The 22224-nt window shown below is 42.5% G+C and overlaps 2 protein-coding genes across 6 annotated transcripts in view; one reads left to right on the top strand and one right to left on the bottom strand.

Moving 5' to 3' along the window:
• Positions 1-10535, top strand: part of sytl5 (synaptotagmin-like 5) — a 48536-nt gene extending 38001 nt beyond the window's left edge. For 3 of the 5 annotated variants that reach the window (XM_034286725.1, XM_034286727.1, XM_034286728.1), the window contains exons 10-17: positions 2134-2202; positions 2961-3139; positions 3441-3543; positions 7147-7308; positions 7387-7495; positions 7604-7739; positions 7864-8072; positions 9136-10535. In XM_034286725.1, the coding sequence (XP_034142616.1) occupies positions 2134-2202; positions 2961-3139; positions 3441-3543; positions 7147-7308; positions 7387-7495; positions 7604-7739; positions 7864-8072; positions 9136-9278 (1110 nt within the window). In that variant the 3' untranslated portion in view covers positions 9279-10535. The remainder of the gene's footprint in view (positions 1-2133; positions 2203-2960; positions 3140-3440; positions 3544-7146; positions 7309-7386; positions 7496-7603; positions 7740-7863; positions 8073-9135) is intronic. The other 2 variants (XM_034286726.1, XM_034286729.1) reach the window with 2 other exon arrangements.
• A 2509-nt stretch (positions 10536-13044) lies between these two features.
• The window catches only part of srpx (sushi-repeat containing protein X-linked), a 50449-nt gene continuing 41269 nt past the window's right edge, over positions 13045-22224 (bottom strand). Inside the window, exons 9-10 of the mRNA XM_029113621.2 lie at positions 20396-20517; positions 13045-14450 (exon numbers count right to left, since the gene is read on the bottom strand). Coding sequence (XP_028969454.1) covers positions 14270-14450; positions 20396-20517 — 303 coding nt within the window. The 3' untranslated portion in view covers positions 13045-14269. The remainder of the gene's footprint in view (positions 14451-20395; positions 20518-22224) is intronic.

Here is a 22224-nt window from a genome sequence, read left to right on the forward strand (position 1 = left end):
ACACACACTATGTCTATTGTCTACGGTAATGCACACACACTCACACACCACTCAGAACACACACACTATGTCTATTGTCTACGGTAATACACACACACACCACTCAGAACACACACGCTATGTCTACGGTAATACACACACACCACTCAGAACACACACACTATGTCTACGGTAATACACACACACACACGCTATGTCTACGGTAATACACACACACACACCACTCAGAACACACACCACTCAGAACACACACGCTATGTCTATTGTCTACGGTAATACACACACACACCACTCAGAACACACACGCTATGTCTACGGTAATACACACACACCACTCAGAACACACACACTATGTCTACGGTAATACACACACACACACGCTATGTCTACGGTAATACACACACACCACTAAGAACACACACCACTCAGAACACACGCTATGTCTACGGTAATACACACACACCACTAAGAACACACACCACTCAGAACACACACGCTATGTCTATGGTAATACACACACACACCACTCAGAACACACACGCTATGTCTACGGTAATACACACACACACAGATGCCACACACACATGCCGAGATAAACACACACCAAGGTTATATAATGATTAAATATTTAAATAACTTGTTTGTTTTTTGTCTTTTTTCATCTGGATTTTTATTTAATGTGCAGTTTAAGAAATATTGATATTCCATTATTTCTTTCAGTTTTAGAGAGAGACTAAGCCTGTTGTTTATGTATGTTCTATCCACAGTAATATACTGTAGGTGGTGGTGGGCATAGTTCAAAGTAATATACTGTAGGTGGTGGTGGTGGGCATAGATCATAGTAATATACTGTAGGTGGTGGTGGGCATAGTTCAAAGTAATATACTGTAGGTGGTGGTGGTAGGCATAGATCACTGTAATTTACTGTAGGTGGTGGTGGGCATAGTTCAAAGTAATATACTGTAGGTGGTGGTGGTGGGCATAGATCACTGTAATTTACTGTAGGTGGTGGTGGGCATAGTTCAAAGTAATATACTGTAGGTGGTGGTGGTGGGCATAGATCACTGTAATTTACTGTAGGTGGTGGTGGGCATAGTTCAAAGTAATATACTGTAGGTGGTGGTGGTGGGCATAGATCACAGTAATTTACTGTAGGTGGTGGTGGTGGGCATAGTTCAAAGTAATATACTGTAGGTGGTGGTGGGCATAGATCACAGTAATATACTGTAGGTGGTGGTGGGCATAGATCACAGTAATATACTGTAGGTGGTGGTGGTGGGCATAGATCACAGTAATATACTGTAGGTGGTGGTGGTGGGCATAGATCACAGTAATATACTGCAGGTGTATGCCTTTTTATACTACACTATATTTCCTGAAGCGAATGGAATAATTCTCCACATATTATTTTGTAGTATTTCAATTAAAAAATGTTACTCGAACCGCTCTCTTTCAAGTCTCCTAACACTACTTTTATAAGCAGTGTATAAGCACAGTGTATAAGCACTAGTACTAGCAGTAAACGCACACAGTTTGACATCATCCTGTGAGTGGATGGTTTTGATTTTTACTGGTGTTTTTACCCTTCCTGTCGTGTCTTTCTCGTGTGTGTGTTTATTCATGTTTGACCCCAGGCCTACATCCTCTGATAATCACCATGGCAACCATAATAGATTCTGTTTTGTCTCAGTGTCTGATGATGGGGGGGATCTAGGAGGTTTTGTTCTGGTAACACAGGTCTGTTCTCCTGGTGATGGGGAGATCTAGGGGGTTCTGTTCTGGTAACACAGGTCTGTTCTCCTGGTGATGGGGAGATCTAGGGGGTTCTGTTCTGGTAACACAGGTCTGTTCTCCTGGTGATGGGGGGGATCTAGGGGGTTTTGTTCTGGTACCTGGGGCCTGTTCTCCTGTGTCCCTGTCCTTTACATTTTCAAATGTACTATATCTTTCACCCCACTCCCTCCTTTTCTCCTCCACCCACTGTCCTCTTCTTCCTCCATCCTTTCTCTTCAATCTTCTTTCCCTCTCTCTCTCCTTTATGCTCTCTTTTTCCATTCTTACTCCCCTGTCCTCTTCACTCCTCCTTCATCGTCTGCTCCACCGTCCTGGTTCTGTTCTTCCTCTGGCTGTCAGTCTTCTACTCCCGGCTCAGAGAGAAAATGGGGCTGCCTCAGTTTGCCTGGCGACTCGGACGCAGAGACTGTGAGTGCTTGCCTCGTGTGTGTGTGTGTGTATCTGCATGCACTTAATGTGAATAGATTGTCATCAGGTGGTGCAAACAGTGAGTTGCTAGGTTGCTCATTTGTCATAATAACTATGACATGACTGTATTTAGCTTTAGGACATTACCCATCCAAACCCATAACAACTTTAGGACATTACCCATCCAAACCCATCACAACTTTAGGACATTACCCATCCAAATCCATAACAACTTTAGGACATTACCCATCCAAACCCATCACAACTTTAGGACATTACCCAGCCAAACCCATCACAACTTTAGGATATTACCCAGCCAAACCCATCACGACTTTAAGATATTACCCATCCAAAACCATCACAACTGAAATTACAAAATGTGTCAGTTTCAGCATTTTTACCTGCAAAAACTGTCCTTGCCCTCCTCAGTCTTTCTTCTTACTGTCTACTTGTACTTTCTTCCTTTCCTCTTTTATACGCCTTTTCACCCATGTCCTGACTCCACCCTCCTGTTTCTGTCCTGACTCCACCCTCCTGTATCTGTCCTGACTCCACCCTCCTGTATCTGTCCTGACTCCACCCTCCTGTATCTGTCCTGACTCCACCCTCTTGTATCTGTCCTGACTCCACCCTCCTAATTCCTCTTTTACTACACTCTCACTAATTTTCCTCTCTAACCCCTCCCTCTCTAACCCCTCCCTCTCTACCCCTCCCTCTCTAACCGTCTCCCACTACTTCCCCCTCTATTCTCCTCACAGAGCAGTCTGAACAGTATCATGAGTATGTACAGTGAAACTGGTGACTATGGCAACGCCAGCGTGAGTGGAGAGCTGCTGTTGAATATTAATTACAGCTATAAGACCGGTGCCCTCAATGTCCTGGTGAAGGAGGGTCGCAACCTGGCCACCGGGGATGAGAGGAGGCAACGAACAGACGCGTAGGAGAACCCACAAACACACACACACACATACATACATACATACATACATACATACATACATACATACACACACACACACACATTTTAACTTCAGTAATACCAGATATATTATTTAAAGGGACTTTCAGTGCATAAACATTATTTTATGTAAACAGTTTTCAGCTGGAGAGATAAAGAATATCTTAAGAGTGAAAAGTGGGGGAGATAAAAAATATCAGGATGAAAAGTGGGGGAATTCATCATTAATCAATCTGTCTCTTGTAAATTCTGTCTGATTGACTGACATTTCAATGTGCAGCTACGTGAAGGCTTATCTCCTCCCAGATAAGTCTCGCCAGAGCAAGAGGAAGACCAGCATCAAGGCCAACACAATAAACCCTGTATTCAACGAGAACCTTAGGGTGAGGGAGTGAGTGTGTGCATTCAAGCTAGTAAATGAATAAGTATATAGTGTGGGAGACAGTTAAACATGTTAAGTTGGTTTTTGAAAGTGAGGCTAAATCTCAAATCACATACTACAAATACGTACTTTGTGGATGATGGTGAATTACGTACTGTTTAGTATATAGTAAGTTAATATGCCAGTATTGGGACCGATTGGGACATACTACCTCATCATAAAATTCTGTCTCAACATTAGATCATTTTGTCACACATTAACATCACGCTAAGTTTGAATATTTAGCTAGACACCATTAAGCATTGTATTAAACTGACTAGAGTTTCTTATGAAGTTTACTTCCACCACATATAGATTCAGGTTAAGACTTGAACCCATACTAGTGAGACTGAAGATTAACTTTGGCATACTATATTCAGTGTACTAATGTTCTTGCATACTAATCTGTCATATTATATAGGTTGCAAGTATGCGATTTGAGATTCAGCCTGAGTCCTTGGATGGGATCAACTTGCGTAAAGAGAGTGTGTGCATGTGTGCGTGCATGTGCATATCGGGGGACCTGAAGCCCCCACAAAGTCAAACCTGACATGTATGTCCCCATAAAAAAAAAAATTGGCAGGTCCCCTCAAGGTTTGTTTGGCAGGTCCCTACCAGTTTTCTTTTGGCTGGTCCCCACTAGGTTTTTTTTTGGCAGGTCCCCATTAGTTTTTTATTTTGGCAGTTTTTGGCAGATCCCTACTAGGTTGTACTATTAGGCATAATGTTCAAATTGGGTTTCACTTTGGGTTAGGAGGTTAGGTTATTGAGGTTAGGGTAAAGTAGGGTTAGGGTTATATATACTGAGAATGGCTCCTCATTCACTATGTTGTTTTTTGCTTATTATTGTTGTTTTAATTTTTGTACACGCTGCACTGTTGCTCATACAGTATGTTCATCAAGCACTTTTGTAAGTTCATTATTACTGGATACAGGATACTTGTTCTCAACTTACCGGAACAGTTGCTACAACTCCTTTTTCCTGATTTGTTTATTAACATGCCAGAGAAGAAAGAAGAGAGGGAAACATGCCAACATCCTATGTAGATCTCGAATGAGATACTGCAATCCGCCACTGCCGAGCATTTTACTTGCAAATGTTCAATCCCTGGACAATAAAATGGACAAACTACATGCACTGATTAACGTCCAGCGGGACATTGTGAACTGTTGCGTTTTCTGAGACTTAGTTAGACCCTATGGTGCCTGACTAGGCCATAACCCCGGCTGGTTTTTCCATCAACTGGCAGGACCAAACCTCTGAGTCAGGAAAACATGGAGATGGCAGGGTGTGCATTATGGTGAACTCTCACTGGGGTTTGGATGTTGCAGTACTTTCAACACACTGTTCAGCAGACCTGGAGCTCTTAACTATAGAAATACGTCCCTTCTACCTTCTGCAGGAATTCAGCTCCACGATAATCACAGCAGTCTACATTCCCCTGCAGGCAGAAAAATACATGCGCTGGAGGACCTTTATGGAGTAATTAATGGACTAGAGGACGTTCAACCTGAGGCAGCTTTTATTGTTGTTGGTGACTTCATTAGGGCAAATTTTTGCTGAAATACCACCTGCACATTTACTTACCTACCCGTGGTAATCAGACTGTTGACCATTGTTATTCACAGATACGGACCAGATACACACCCCTCCCCTGCCTGGAATTTGGTATGGTAGGGACCTGGTTCCGGAGACCTGGAGGCGTTGAGGAGGTCCAGATATGGCCTTTGGAAGGTTATTAGAGATGCAAAAAGAGACTACAGCTCTGACCCCAGACGCATGTGTGGAGGACTGGATACATCACAGACTACAAAGGGAGAAACCGCAGTGATGCTCATCCCGCCGCCTCCGTCCTCGATGAGCTCAACACCTCCTATGCAACCTTCTGGAAGGTTAGCCAAGGACCAGGACGACTGCACTCTGTCCCTAACCACGGCTGAACTGAGGAGAGCTTTTCAAAGAGGTCACCAGAGCCAGTTGGCATTCCAGGCCGTGTTTTCAGGGTGTGTACCGACCAGCTAGCTGAGGTTTTCACCTCCATATTCAACCTCTCTCTGTCTCAGTCTGCAGTCCCCTCCTGCTTCCAACAGACCACCATCCTCCCTGTACCGAAGAAACCTTCCATCACCTCTGCCATCATGGAGTGCTTTGATCGGCAGATCAGAACCCACATCTGCTCCACATCTGCTCCACCCTTCCTGACACCTCAGCATTCAACATTATTTAGCCTGCTAGGCTAGTTCCTAAGCTCAGGACTCTGGGTCTTAACTCCTCCCTTTGCAACTGGATCCTGGACTTCCTGATGGGCAGACCCCAGGTGGTAAGAATTGGCAACCTCACCTCCTCTGCACTGACCCTGAACACTGGAGCCCCACAGGGCTGCGTACTCAGTCCCCTCCTGTACTCCCTGTTCACGCATGACTGTGTGTGTGGGGGGGGGGGGTCATGCCCCCATACACCGATGGAGCTGAAGTGGAAAGAGGCTCAGACTTTTTGATAAACAAACTGAGTTAACTCTGTGTGTTTATCAAAAATTACCTCACCTGGTCCAGGCAAGCAGACTCGATGGTAAAAGCACCCAAAAGTGCCTATACTTCCTGAGGAGACTCAAGAAGTTTGGCATGTCTGGAAAAACTCTAACCAACTTCTTCAGGTCCACCATTGAGAGCATCATCTCAGGCTGCATTACTGCCTGGTACGGCAGCTGCTCTGCTGCTGATCGCAAGGCCCTCCAGAGGGTAGTGAAGTCTGCAGAGCCCTTAATCGGTTGCCATCTCACTTCCATGCATTTACCATACATAATGCCTTAGGAAAGCAATGGAACATCATGAAAGACTACAGCCACCCAGGCTTTAGTCTGTTCACACTGCTGTCGTCTACCGGAACATCAGGGCACAAACATCAAGACTCTCAAACAGTTTTTCCCCCAGACCATAACCAGCAACACTGATCTGTTGATCACATGAGCACTACTGGGCTTATATTTATAATATTTAAGATTTCTATTTATACTGTCCATATACCCTATTTCTGCATTCTCTGGAATTGCTGTTAGTTGTTATTGTTATGTATATTTTTGCTTTACATTTTTCTTAATACCTACTGCGTAGATTTTACTACTGCGTAAATTTTACTGTTCAGAACGACGCTATTCAGTGCATCTGACAAATAAAAAATACTTTTACTATATATATTTGGTATGTGTCTCCTATGTGTTGACATTAACTTGCACTACCATTTACTCTCAATATGTCAGTCTCCAGCAGCATTCACTGCACCCTGTCTGTAGGGCTGCAACCCTCACCTACCATCTCTATTGCCCTACTGTGTAGAATGTACTTGTTCCTTTTACATTTTAATAACCATTAATTTGGCGCCAGTGGACACAACTAGCATATGCTGACGAAGGCTGTCACAGAAACATGCCTGTTTGTCGTCACTACACCTATCAAATGGATATTAAAATGAAAAAGGAACATGTTTGTGAGTGTGTTTATTCAGTTTATACCTTTTCAACTGGCCACCAGATAAACATTTGAGTTGCTTCTTATTTTTCCTGTGTAGTACATCATCAGCCACTCGCAGTTGGAGACACGTACGCTGCAGTTGTCTGTGTGGCACCACGATCGCATCGGACACAACAGCTTCCTGGGGGAGGTTGAGCTGACCTTTGACTCCTGGGAATTTGCCACCAACTTGGAAGAGTGGTATTCCCTGCAGCCCAAGGTATCTGAGGGTCAGTAGTTTTTATGTGGAGGCATTACTGGATGGGTGGTGTATGCTGTATGTCTGTTCTGTTTGTAGATGGACAGCAAGATGGATTCTACACTCCAGTATAAAGGAGAGCTGACTGTGGTTCTGAAGTACATCCCTGCAGAGAAGAACCTCATGCTACCACTGGACCAAGTCCAAGGTTCTCCACAACTCCCTACTCTGCTTTACCTTCCCCAACACAACTAGACATTTAACCATAGACTATTGAAACTTTTGCCTATTAATTTCTCACTTGCTGTCCTCCCAGTGAAGAAAGGCTTTCTGAAAGGGAAGAAAACCAGCATCAAGCTGCCCAAAGGAGGCATGGTGGAACTACTGGTGAAGGAGGCCAAGAACTTGACTGCTGTAAAGTCTGGAGGAACTTCGGATCCATTTGTGAAAGGGTAGGGCCCTTTTAGCTTTACCCAGACACATCAGGTTCATCCAGCCTTTATTTGTAGTAGAGGAAACGGAAGGGCCACCTACCTACTTCCTGTTCTCTTGTTGTATTTCTTATTTGCCATCCAGGTATTTGCTGCCTGACAACAGTAAATCTACCAAGCACAAGACAGCTGTGGTGCGACGCACCGTAAACCCCCAATGGAACCACACATTTACTTACTGTGGCCTGCAGGCCGGAGACCTGAATAATGTGTGTCTGGAGCTCACAGTCTGGGACAAGGAGGCTCTGGCCAGCAACGTCTTCCTGGGTGGAGTCCGGCTAAATGGAGGGACAGGTCTGTTTGAATGGGCTGTGATAGGTTGGCCTGTTTGGTCCTTAAGTTCTCTTGTGCCAGTTTGAATGCTCCTCAGACCTGTGGGCCACAGGCAGTCACAGCTTCAGTAGGGCTATATGCAAATATGGAACTCACTGCATCTACCATCTTAGTCACTCAACAGCCAGTAGCAAAAGCATAAGATAATATATATTAGCTAAAGCATATGTAAAAACTACACAATTCCCTAGAATGCCAGAGATATTCCCCATTTAAACTTTCCAGTCTGTCAATCACTTTGCAATAACTTGTAGTCACCTCATACTCGCTTAAGACACTCGTAGTACTCTCCTTTTTACCCTAAACCACCCTGAACAAGATAATACTATTCTGGTCTTGTTTTAATGTTGAAAATGTTCGAGGCACGATTCTACACAGTGGCCATGAAAGGGGCAGTGATGTATGTTAAAAAAACATGATTATATACAGTCAATAAGTCACTAAGCAGATGGTAGCTTACATTGTTTCATTCTCTGTAATGTAGTTATAATGCATTTTAGTAGTCTACTTCAAAAATCCACCAGAAATAGTTGCAATACTGTATAACCGTAAACAGTTTTAGTTTAGGCTTACTGTAACGTAGTTACTGAATGTTGTAGCCAACTAGGTTTTTGTCTATCCTGACCCAAAAAGCATACACGGATGCGTACTTCGAAAATCCACCAGAAACAGTTGAAATATAACCTTAAACTGGTTTTTATTTTAGGCTTACTGTACAGTACATACTGAAGGTTATAACCAGTGTACTGTAAAGTACATCCTGAAGGTTATAACCAGTGTACTGTAAACACAGGCAAATCTCCTCACAAGTGCTCCACTTAAGTGGTCCAGGCAAAAATGGGGTTCCAAACATGCTGTAAAAAAAACCTCAAACTGATAGACTGCTTTTTAACCCCTGGGGCAATTTACACATTCTAGTCTGAATTCCTGGAATACGGAGCCCCCAAAAAATGCTTTAAATGCTTGTGTAATTGGCTATGTGTATGTACGTAAGGGACAGGAATGAACGGTTGTCTTTCTGCAGGCCATAGCTATGGAAAACAGGTGGACTGGATGGACTCATTTGGAGAAGAACAGAGGCTATGGCAGCGCATGGTTGACAACCCAGAAGTCCCCCAGGAGTGCACACTGATGCTGAGGTCCAGCATGTCCAAACACAACACATGACATGTTGAGGAAAAAAGGTGAATAAGACATGAGTTGGGAAAGAAACATCAGGAAGAGGAGATGGAGCACTCTTACTTTTATTCTTTCCTTTTCTATGTCCATGTTCTGTTCCAATTCCTGACCCTTGAACCCTAACCTTTGAGCTACCCTGATCCTGTGCTGAGTTTTGTGGTCCTGTCCCTGATAAAGGGGAAACCAGTCATGCCTTTGGTACTAGGGATGTGCTGAGTACTCAGAGAATCTGTACTAAGGGTGTGCTATGTACTCAGAGAATCTGTACTAGGGATGTGCTGAGTACTCAGAGAATCTGTACTAAGGGTGTGCTATGTACTCAGAGAATCTGTACTAGGGATGTGCTGAGTACTCAGAGAATCTGTACTAAGGGTGTGCTATGTACTCAGAGAATCTGTACTAGGGATGTGCTGAGTACTCAGAGAATCTGTACTAGGAGTGTACTGAGTACTCAGAGAATCTGTACTAGGAGTGTGCTGAGTGCTCAGAGAATCTGTACTAGGGGTTTGCTGAGTACTCACAGAATTCCAAACAAATCCAGCACCTTCTCACTGTAACAAAAAAACTGAGCTGGTTCAAGTGTGATTAAGTCTGCAGCTTTTTTAGATACTCAAACACATCCTTAAATTATACATAACAATGCTCTATTAATAATAATTTTCTGTCTTGGAGAAAGCATTGTTTGCTTAAATTCTACTATTACTAATGCCAGAAATGGTTTCTGAATGAAATATTGGTTATTAGAGGATAAAATGACAAATGTAAAAGTAAATGCTAATTGTACAAATGTTTTGTCATAGTCTGGGTGTTGGAAGAGAAATGCTTTGCCCCTCTCTAAAGTGAAAAAGCCATGGGTGTTAGGAGAGAACTAAAAGTAGCTGGCAGACTAGCATTATTTATTTGCATGTTTTGTTGGAAGGGCTATAAGAATGAGTCGTGTTAATATGCCATTTGGGCTTTTTATGGATTTTTTTACTTCGAAACACTCTTAAACGCAGTTTCAGGTTTTTTCCGATCAAAGGTATGTGGTTATGAGTATCAACATTGACAAACAGATACAATTACGGATACAAGTATGATGAGATAGGCAAACCACTAGTACATACCCTGCCCTCCAAAAGCATCCAGCCAAGATCAAACACTGCTACCACTACGACTACTACTACCACTATGATGACGACTACAACGACTACTTCCACTACGATGACGACGACTACAACGACTACTACTACCACTACGATGATGACTACAATGACTACTACTACCACTACGATGACGACTACAATGACTACTACTACTACTACGATGACGACTACAACAACTACTACCACTACAATGACGACTACAATGACTACTACTACTACTACTACTTATGACGACAACTACTAACTACGATGGACTACAACAACTACTACCACTATGATGACGATGACGACTACTACTACTACTACTACTACTACTAACTACGATGACGACTACTATGACTACTACCACTACGATGACTACTACTACCACTACGATGACGACGACTACTACTACCACTACGATGACGACAACGACTACTACAACTACGATGACGACGACTACTACTACGACAACTACCACTACGATGACGACGAGGACTACTCCTACTAATACTGCTGACACTATGACGACTACAACTACTACCACTACGATGACGACTACAACTACTATTGCTACCACTACAACAACTACTACTGCTACCACTACGACGACTACCACTACTACTACTGCTCCTACCACACCGATGAAGACTACTACTACTGCTACCAATACAACGACTACTACTGCTACTACTACTGCTACCAATACAACGACTACTAGTACTGCTCCTACCACTACGATGATGACGACTACTGCTACTGCTACCAATACAACGACTACTACTACTACTTCTACCACAATGACAACTGCTTCTGCAACCACTATGACTATTCCTACTATTACTACTACTACGACTGCTACCACTACTGCTACCTGTACAACAACTGCTACTAATGCTGATACCATTACTACTACAATTACTACAACAACTACGACTGCTACCACTACTATTACAACTACTTCTACCGCTACTGCTACCACTACAACTACTATTACAACTACCACTACGAAGTCAACTTCAGCAACTGTTACCACCACAACTACTGCTACTTATACAACTACTACTACTACCACTGACTGGAGTTGTCCTTTAACCCCAGGTATGGGATCAGACTGGAGTTGTCCTTTAACCCCAGATATAGGATCAGCTTGGAGTTGTCCTTTAACCCCAGATATAGGATCAGCTTGGAGTTGTCCTTTAACCCCAGATATAGGATCATATTGGAGTTGTCCTTAACCCCAGATATAAGATCAGACTGGAGTTGTCCTTTAACCCCAGATGAAGGACCAGGTAGCTCCTAAACTTAACTATTAAGGGGATCTGTTCATTTATCAGAGGTTATGGGTATCTATTCCTATAAGGTAACATAGGGCTGGATGCATGCTGAGGAGATGCCTATACTGTAAAAGTCTAATAAGGGTGTGTTTCTAGATTTTAGTATGTCACGCAATAATGGTATTATAACAGCATTGTTCAACTGATAACACCCCTGTGTTGACTCATAACTGACCCTGAAAACACTCATTTTTACTGTAGACTTTAACACATACTAAGAGTAGAACACACAAATAGATACTTCCTCATCAGACGTTTTTGGACTTCAATTTTTCGGGGAAATAAAGATGGTGTGAATCAAACCGGAGGGCCATGAATGCACCAAAATGATGGAAATGTATTGTGTCAGATGGACTGTAGCACTTTTTGCCCCAGGGGCCCTGAGGAATTGAGAGGACAACAGTTCCATGGTGAATCAGTGTCCAGGGCGCCCTTTCAGTCTGTGACTCATTACACAGAGCACATCCATTAGTCTGTCCCTTTATCTCAAGCCACTCTGTCCGGACAGGCCTTACAATCTCCCTGGATGAATCATACCACTTTTAGTGTCCCCCTGTAAGTGGCTCCGGAGTCTTGGTCGGTTTCCCAAATGAGACCCTGTCCCTGTTTAGTGCCCTCCACAGGGAATAGGATTCCGTTTGGGCTGCAGCCTTGTTTTCAGCGTATAGTGACTTCCTACCGTGATGCCATTCTTTATGTGGAATGTCAAGTCTTCTGCCGTCATCTGAGTTCCTGTTATAACGGTAAATAAGTGCCGGATAATAATAGTACAATTAAAACGACATTTACTGTGTAGATGACTTCTGTCCAATACCCTGCTACTAAAGAAACTAGGCGTGTCTAACAGCATGTAATTGTCTTTGTTATAATGTCCTATAAGTTCAAAGCTAGACTGTTTAATTTGACATGGAAATGTGACTGAATAAATTTTTTCTGTTGGTTATAATGTGTTATTATAGGAATATTTTGAAGAAATAAACCACACATATACCTGTGATCCTTTTTGTGCAATATTTAACTGTGCTTATGAAAGAGGTTCTAAGAGATCTCTAATTGATTTGGCTTAAATGGGGTTCTGAGTCTTTGGCAGTTCCCTGTTATTGGCTCTGTGGAAAGTAACCAAATCCCTCTCTGAAGTTGTAGGTGGAGGTATAGATGCACACTATTCAAAGTCTATCTTGAGGATAAAAATAATGTTCAGTTGTAGGTTAAAATACTAGCATTACAAGAGAGGTAACTAGACTGACAGGCAAAATCATAACGCATTGTTCTGGTTCTGTAACAACAGAAAGCCATAGTCAATCTCTCTTTGAGAGGAATATTTAATCATGGCTGTGTAAAATCAAACAGAACAGACAAATAGCAGTGTACTGATGAACCAGCATCACTGCCTGTGACATCACACACATTCACAGTGCTTATTAATAATGAATGAATTAAAACACTGCTTTCAGAATGGAGAAGCATAAATATAAAACAGCTAAAGGAATGTCCCAGTTTAAATCTTAAAAACAATTTATCACTCAATATTTCAGTAAGAATGTGTCCCAGCTGAAAGAAAAAGAACAATGACAAATACAAGAAACAATATTATTGTGACTGTCTAGGATCTCAGCCTGTAAAATGAAGTGATAATAGAAGAGAGGAATCTCTTGTATTTTATTGTCATTCTCCATTCCAATCAGCTTGGTCTCAACACTCTAAACTCCAATTAGGTGTTCCAAGACTCCTCCTTAACAGTGGCTATCACCCGCTCTCCTCACATTGCATGGAGGGAAATAAGAGGGTTTTGGGATTTCTGGTGCTCTCTCCTTGGGAGGGAAAAGTTAACCAGCCATAGCCTGATTTGGGAACGTGGAGGATGAGAGTCAGAGGTTCAGACAAAAGGTTTACACAACGATAGTATTGTAGAAGAGATGTGGGTTTAGTTCAGTCAGACAAGCATTGTAGTATTTATGCAAATTTCCTAAGGTCAACTAAACCCCACTGACTGGTCTTCAGTACTTTATACAAACCTAAAACTACTCCTATCAGTACTACTACCAAGGGATTCCCCTCACAGTTATGCTTTACATTTTCACAATTTGAAGTATGTGGTTACAGAATGAATATTGTAAATAAAGACATGTAAACATGGCTACCGTGTGTTTGAATGAATCACAGCCTGTGACAGAAGGTGAAGATGGGGACTGTCAACATAATGATTTTGGCCCGGTAGTAGAATAGGTCTTGGGGCGTGGTTGTGGCAAAGGTATCAGGGCGTGGTCAGGGCAAAGGTTTCGGGGCGTGGTCAGGGCAAAGGCGTGGTCAGGGCAAAGGCGTGGTCAGGGCAAAGGCTTCGGGGCGTGGTCAGGGCAAAGGCTTCGGGGCGTGGTCAGGGCAAAGGCTTCGGGGCGTGGTCAGGGCAAAGGCTTCGGGGCGTGGTCAGGGCAAAGGCTTCGGGGCTTGGTCGTGGCGAATGCGTCAGGGCGTGGTCGTGGCGAAGGCGTCAGGGCGTGGTCGTGGCGAAGGCGTCTTCCTACTGGCAGGTGTGGCCTGCCTCCTGTTGTAGCACCATCTCATCCTTCCGTCCCTGCCAGGTGTCTATGGTGGTGAAGATCTGGGCGGAGGTGATCGGGTATGTGTAGCGTTCTCTGTCCATCCCCTGCTTGTCTATCATCACCATGTTGAAGTTATTATGGGAGATCTGGAGCAGTAACCTAGGTAACACCCATCAACACTTCCATCAGGTCAAGGCCAAATATATAATGGTAATAGTTTGCTATAAATGGTGGTTGTGTGTGTTTTACATGTTTTACTTAACAGTGAGGAGACATCCCCACTAGGAAAAAAATAAGTATTTGATAACCTGCAAAATCGACAGTGTTTCCCATTTACAAAGCATTTACAAGTCTGTAATTTTTATCATAGGTATTCAACTGTGAGTGACCGAATCTAAAACAAAAATCCAGAAAATCACATTGTATGATTTTAAAATAATTAATTTGCATTTTATTGCATGACATAAGTATTTGATCACCTACCAACCAGTAAGAATTCCGGCTCTCACAGACCTGTTAGTTTTTTTTTAAGAAGCCCTCCTGTTCTCCACTCATTACCTGTATTAACTGCAGCTGTTTGAACTCGTTACCTGTATAAAAGACACCTGTCCACACACTCAAACAGACTCCAACCTCTCCAGAAAATCACATTGTATGATTTTTGAATAATTAATTTGCATTTTATTGCATGACATAAGTATTTGATACATCTGAAAAGCAGAACTTAATATTTGGTACAGAAACATTTGTTTGCAATTACAGAGATCATTCGTTTCCTGTAGTTCTTGACCAGATTTGCACACACTGCATCAGGGATTTTGGGCCCACTCCTCCTTCCCCAGATCCTTCAGGTTTCGGGGGTGTCGCTGGGCAATACGGAGTTTCAGCTCCCTCCAAAGATTTTCTATTGGGTTCAGGTCTGGAGACTGGCTAGGCCACTCCAGGACCTTGAGATGCTTCTTACGGAGCCTCTCCTTAGTTGCCCTGGCTGTGTGTTTTGGGTCGTTGTCATGCTGGAAGACCCAGCCACGACCCATCTTCAATGCTCTTACTGAGGGAAGGAGGTTGTTGGCCAAGATCTCGCGATACATGGCCCCATCCATGGAGTTTAAACCAAAAAGCTCTATTTTTGTCTCATTAGACCACATGACCTTCTCCCATTCCTCCTCTGGATCATCCAGATGGTCATTGGCAAACTTCAGACAGGCCTGGACATGCGCTGGCTTGAGCAGGGGGAACTTGCGTGCACTGCAGGATTTTAATCCATGACGGCGTAGTGTGTTACTAAATGGTTTTCTTTGAGACTGTGGTTCTCTTCAGGTCATTGACCAGGTCCTGCCGTGTAGTTCTGGGCTGATCCCTCACCTTCCTCATGATCATTGATGCCCCACGAGATGAGATCTTGCATGGAGCCCCAGACCGAGGGAGGTTGACCATCATTTTGAACTTCTTCCATTTTCTAATAATTGCACCAACAGCCAAGCTGCTTGCCTATTGTCCTGTAGCCCATCCCAACCTTGTGTGGGTCTCCAATTTTATCCCTGATGTCCTTACACAGCTCTCTGGTCTTGGCCATTGTGGAGAGGTTGGAGTCTGTTTGATTGTGTGTGTGGACAGGTGTCTTTTATACAGGTAACGAGTGCAAACAGCTGCAGTTAATACAGGTAATGATTGGAGAACAGGAGGGCTTCTTAAAAAAAAACTAACAGGTCTGTGAGAGCCGGAATTCTTACTGGTTGGTAGGTGATCAAATATTTATGTCATGCAATAAAATGCAAATTAATTATTTTAAAATCATACAATGTGATTTTCTGGATTTTTATTTTAGATTCCTTCTCTCACAGTTGAAGTGTACCTATGATAAAAATATACATACAGACCTCTACATGCTTTGTAAGTAGGAAAACCTGCAAAATTGTCAGTGTATCAAATACTTGTTCTCCCCACAGTAGATTTACTGATTTGGTGGTTAGGTTTAGGGTGAATCTTCAAATTACGGTTAGGGCTGGGCATTAGGGCCAGGTTAAGTTTAGGAATTACAGGTTAGGTTTAAGGTTGGGCATTAGTGCTAGACAAAGTTTAGGTCTTTGAGGATAAAGTTAAGATTATGGTAAGGGAACATTAAATGTTTTGTTTTGCTTACCCACTACAGTAGGTTAGTAAACTGTAAACTGTGTGTGCGTGCAGTGCTCGCCAGGAACAGACATTGTGTATTGATTCTCTATGCCTAAACATGGTTATTTACTCAGATGTAACCTCTATCATTAACATTTACATAAACGCAGATTAAAATAGACTGAAGGTGAGTGCTGTTCCAGCTCTCTGGAAGCTCCAAGGCTTCATCCACCTGTGGGAGTCGACATAGCCCATAAAATAAATCGCAAGCATCTGGTTATCTGGTTCCCTGTCTATCTGTGAATTGCACCCTGAAATGGTCTGGGCAGGATGTAATAACCCCCTAAATCTCTAACCCCTGAACCTCAAAACCCTTAACCCCCTAAATGTCTATCCCTCTAACACCCTAACCCTCCAACCCCCTAAACCCCTAACCATCTAACCCCCTAAACCTCTAACCCCCTAAACCTCTAACCCCCTAAACCTCTAACCCCCTAAACCTCTAACCCCCTAAACCTCTAACCTTCTAACCCCCTAAACGTCTAACCTTCTAACCCCCTAAACCTCTAACCCCCTAAACCTCTAACCCCCTAAACCTCTAACCCCCTAAACGTCTAACCCCCTAAACGTCTAACCTTCTAACCCCCTAAACATCTAACCCCCTAAACATCTAACCCTCTAACCCCCTAACCGTCTAACCCCCTAACCCCCTAAACGTCTAACCCCCTAAACGTCTAACCCCCTAAACGTCTAACCCCCTAAACGTCTAACCCTCTAACCCCCTAAACATCACTGACATATGTTTAATGTTGCTTGTGGGGGGGGGGGGGTTCAACTTGATAATACAGCTCTTGAAAAAATTAAGAGACCACTGCAAAATGATCAGTTTCTTTGGTTTTACAATTCATAGGTATGTGTTTGAGTAAAATTAACATTTGTTTTATTCTATAAACTAGACATTACTCCCAAATTCCTAATAAAAATATTGTCATGTAGAGTATTCATTTGTAGAAAACTTACCAAAAGAAGATGCAGGGTTTTCAAAACAAATACATATTAATTTTACAACAACAAAATACTAATGTTTTAACTTAGGTTCAGAAATCAATATTTTGTGGAATAACCCTGATTTTTTATCACAGCCTTCATGCGTCTTGGCATGCTCTCCACCAGTCTGTCACATTGCTGTTGGGTGACTTTATGCCATTTCTGGCACAAAAATCCAAGCAGCTCAGCTTTGTTTGATGGCTTGTGACCATCCATCTTCCTCTTGATCAAATTCCAGAGGTTTTCAATGGGGTTCCGGTCTGGAAATTAGGCTGGCCATGACAGGGTCTTGATCTGGTGGTCCTCCATCCATACCTCGATTGACCTGGCTGTGTGGCATTGTCCTGCTGGAAAAAGCTATTCTCAGAGCAGGAACATTGTCAGAGCAGGAGGCAGGTGTTCTTCCAGGATAATGTTGTACTTGGCCCGATTTCAGCCTTGCTAAAGCATCCCCAGATCATCATTGATCCTCCACCAAATTTCACAGTGGGTGAGAGACACTGTGGATTGTAGGCCACTCCAGGTCTCAGTCTAACCATTAGACGACCAGGTGTTGGGCAAACTTCAGCCTGGCTCTTCTTTGCTTCTCATTGATGAAGGGCTTTTTCCTAGCTTTGCACAACTTCAGCCCAGCCCCTAGGAGCCTGTTTCGAAACGTCCTCGCCGTGCACTTCACCCCAGCTGCTGTTTGTCATTCTTTTTGTAGGTCACTTGATGTCATCCTACGGTTGTTGAGTGACATTCAAATGAGTTGACGGTCATCTTGGTCAGTGGACAGTTGTTTTCACTCTCTGCCACTCTTTAGCTTTGTTGTCCCCAATGTCTGATGCTTGACCTTGTTCTTATGAACCACCGTCTTTGAGATTTTCTGAATGGAAGCAACCTAATGCTCACTGTATCCCACTGCCAGTAAAGCCAAAATTTAACCCTTCTTTTCCTCACTCAAAGCTTTTCTTTTCAACTCTTTTGTCATGCTGAATAGTTAACTTTGAGATACTACTTGCACTGTTTTTGCCATGAAGCTGGTCCTATTGCAAAAGGATAGTGATGACCACAGCACTGGTTTTTATACTTTTCCCTGTTAAATTAGATCTGGTTCAGGTAATCACCTAATCAGTACCTCATTAAGTAAAATGATGTGTGCCTGTGTTGGAATTTAACACTGGAATGGAATGGCTGCCATACATGCAGAGATGCTGATTTGAGAAACATTAGGAGTGGTCTCTTAATTTTTTTCACAGCTGTATAGGCTTTTACACATTACTAATGGTTGCCTGTTAAACCAGGACTTGTACATTGCTAGACATTGTCTTGTCAACCTGGTAGCAGCAAAGATGATAAAAGCAGTCTCACCAACACACATTCACATTGTTAGAGGAGCCTGGTTTGATAGTGATAATGTTTTCTAGTTGTTATCTAGCTCCTGTTCTGTTGTTGCTACTGTGGGCAGCCTAATTGTCTGGAGAAGGAGGTGCTGTCCGGAGAAGAAGGTACAGTGGTTGCTACCCTTACAATCATACAATCAGTCTCCATACAATCAGGGACCTTTGATATATGTGGATTGTTGAAAATCTAAATTTGTAAAGCACATTTAATTGCTTCTATGTATAAATTGTGCTATATTACTAAATTTGGTTGCTTGCTTGCAACATTTGTTGTGGCCAAATCAACAGTTTGGTATATTCAGAGAAAAATAGAACACACTGGTGAGCTCTGCAACACAAAAAGGTCTGGACGTCCACAGAAGACAACTGTGGTGGATGATCGTAGGATCCTTTCCATGGTAAAGGAAAACCCCTTGACAACATACAGCCAAGTGAAGAACACTCTCCAGGAGGTAGGCTTAACAGTATCCAAGTCTACCATAAAGAGAAGACTTCACAAGGGCAAATTCAAAGGGTTCACCATAAGGTGCAAACCATTCATAAACCTCTAGAAAGGCCAGATTAGACCAAAAATATCTAAAAGAGCCAGACCAGTTCTGGAACAGCATTCTTTGGACAGGTGAAACTAAGATCAACCTGTACGAGAATAATGAGATTAAAAAAGTATGGAGAAGGCTTGGAATGGCTCATGATCCGAAGCAAACCTCATCATCTGTAAAACACGGTGGAGGCAGTGTGATGGCATGGGCATGAATGGCTTCCAATGGCACTGGGTCACTAGTGTTTATTGATGAAGTGACAGAAGCAGCCGGAGGAATTCTGAAAGTCTATAGGGATATATTGTCTGCTTAGATTCAAATTCCAAATTCAGTGAAGTTTATTGGACAGCACTTCACTTTACGGATGGACAATGACATACTGCGAAAGCAATCCAGGATCATCATGCTTTTTTAAGGCAAATAAGTGGAATATTCTGCAATGGCTGAGTCAATAAACTGATCTCATCCCAACTGAGCATGCATTTCACTTGCTGAAGACAAAACTAAAGGCAAAAAGACCCACGAACAAACAACAACTGAAAACACCTGCGGTAAAGGCCAAGCAAAGCATCACAAAGGAGGAAACCCAGCGTTTGGTGATGTCCATGCGTTCTAGACTTCAAGCAATCATTGCTTGCAAAGGATTCTCAACAAAGTATTACTTTTACATTTTTTATTATTGATTGTGTTAAATTGTCCAATTACATTTGAGCCCCTGGAATAAGGGGACTGTGTATTAGAATGGTTGCAATTCCTAAACGTTTCAAACAATATTTTTGATTTAAAGCTGAAAGTCTGAACTTCAATTGCATCTCGGTTGTTTCATTTCAAATCCATTGTGGTGAAGTACAGAGCCAAAATTATGAAAACTATTTCAGTGTTATTTCAGTCCTGACCGAACTGTATATAAAATATTTAAAGTGTATGTGTGTTTATGATCCCACAGGTGTAAATGTGGGGACAACACAAAGAGAGTTGTAGAGCTAGCCCTGGGGGGGATGAGTCTGTGTGTGTGTACCTGAGTTGTAGAGCTAGCCCTGGGGGGATGAGTCTGTGGCCGATACGGCCCATCTGTGCAGGGTAAACCCCCACCAGCTCAATCAGCGTCATATGCCTGAGGTCCAGACCACACTGGGCATGCTGGAACACACACATTAATAACAGAAACTCAAACACACACGTTACTATCATAAACACACACACTCACAGTAATGTCATAAACACACACAAAAATATCATAAACACACATACAGATTCATATAATATACATATAATATACAATTTCAGACAGGAAACACCATGTTCTTCGTTTACCGCTATTAGAGAAACAATACACATTGACGTTAAGTTCTGTTTCTTTGGAGTAACTCACTCGCATCACATGATGGCGCATACAATACTACTAATAACATTAACACAGTAATATTAGAATAACAATACTACTAATAACATTAACACAGTAATATTATAATAACAATACTACTAATAACATTAACACAGTAATATTATAATAACAATACGGATGGAGATAAGCAAGGTACCGAGTACCAATACTCCAATACTTGCAGTTCGCAAGTCATTCAGTATTCTCACTAAAATACTTGATGCATCATGCTCCCTGGCCAGTTGAGCGTTCTAAAGATCAATATGTGATCGCAAGTAATTCGCAAAAAATACTTGGTCTATTTTAAATATGCATAGGCTGGGCCTAGGCTATCAGAACACATTGTCTTCCATAGGAATGGTGACTGGTGTGATTGACTGTATGCACATCCCCATTAGAGCCCCTGTGAGAACATAAGGGGGATTATGTGAGTAGGAAGTCATTTCACAGCATTTATGTTCAGGTATTTGATAATTAAATTCATACAGGGAGCCCTACAACCTAGGTGCTTTATGGAGTAGATCTTAAATCAGTTACAGGGAGTAACTGGAGATGTAGCCCATGTGTAGGCCATAATTGAATTATCTTAATTGTTTTCACATATTTAGATAGACTATTTTACTTTTCCTTACATCTCAATCATAACACAAATAAATAAGGAAAGTCTGTAAAACAAAATTGAGAACATATGACAAGAACACTGCTCCTACAATCCAGCCTCCCTGGCTTTGTTGTCCACCACAGTGTTAGATTGAACCTTTCTTTAAAGTCCTCATATCCGGACTTTGCATTCTTCAGGGGAAGAATTCGGAGCACGAGCCACTGTGCAAAAACTCAGCCTGCATTGCCAAACGCACCCCTTTTAGGAGAAACGCACAAACTCCAATTAAGTTAACACAGAGTCAACTAACAAACATCTTAATCACCGTCGTAGTACCATTTAACACCAAACTAGGCAATCAGAGTTTGTCAACCCTGACTTTCTTTGATAAGCCTGAGTTAAATCTGAGTAGGTTGAACTCCCTTCGTAGTCCAGCCCTCAGGTTCGTTAAAGCAGGTTTGAATGACTCACATCAAATGACAATAGTCCCCTACATTCTGCAACTTTAAAGGTCAAGCAAGCCCTTTACAAGCTTCTCCTCCTTAATATCTTTAGACAGGCAGAAAAACATCCAAATCAAGAATAGCCTGAATTTACAGAGAAAACCAGCCCTGTGAAGTCTGCAGTGACATTTTCTGCTCAGTAGCACTACGAACAGCATCAGTACAACACACACCCCCACACCCCCACACCCCCACACCCCCCCCCACACACACACACACACACACACACACACACACACACACACACACACACACACACACACACACACACACACACACACCTAAGTAGGGTGGGTGCACACAGACTGCTCTTCCCTTCATCTTCTCTTTCTTTTTCCTCTACTTTTACCCCTTCATAA

This window comes from Esox lucius, chromosome 16 (genome assembly GCF_011004845.1).
Source record: "Esox lucius isolate fEsoLuc1 chromosome 16, fEsoLuc1.pri, whole genome shotgun sequence".
Taxonomy (NCBI): domain Eukaryota; kingdom Metazoa; phylum Chordata; class Actinopteri; order Esociformes; family Esocidae; genus Esox; species Esox lucius.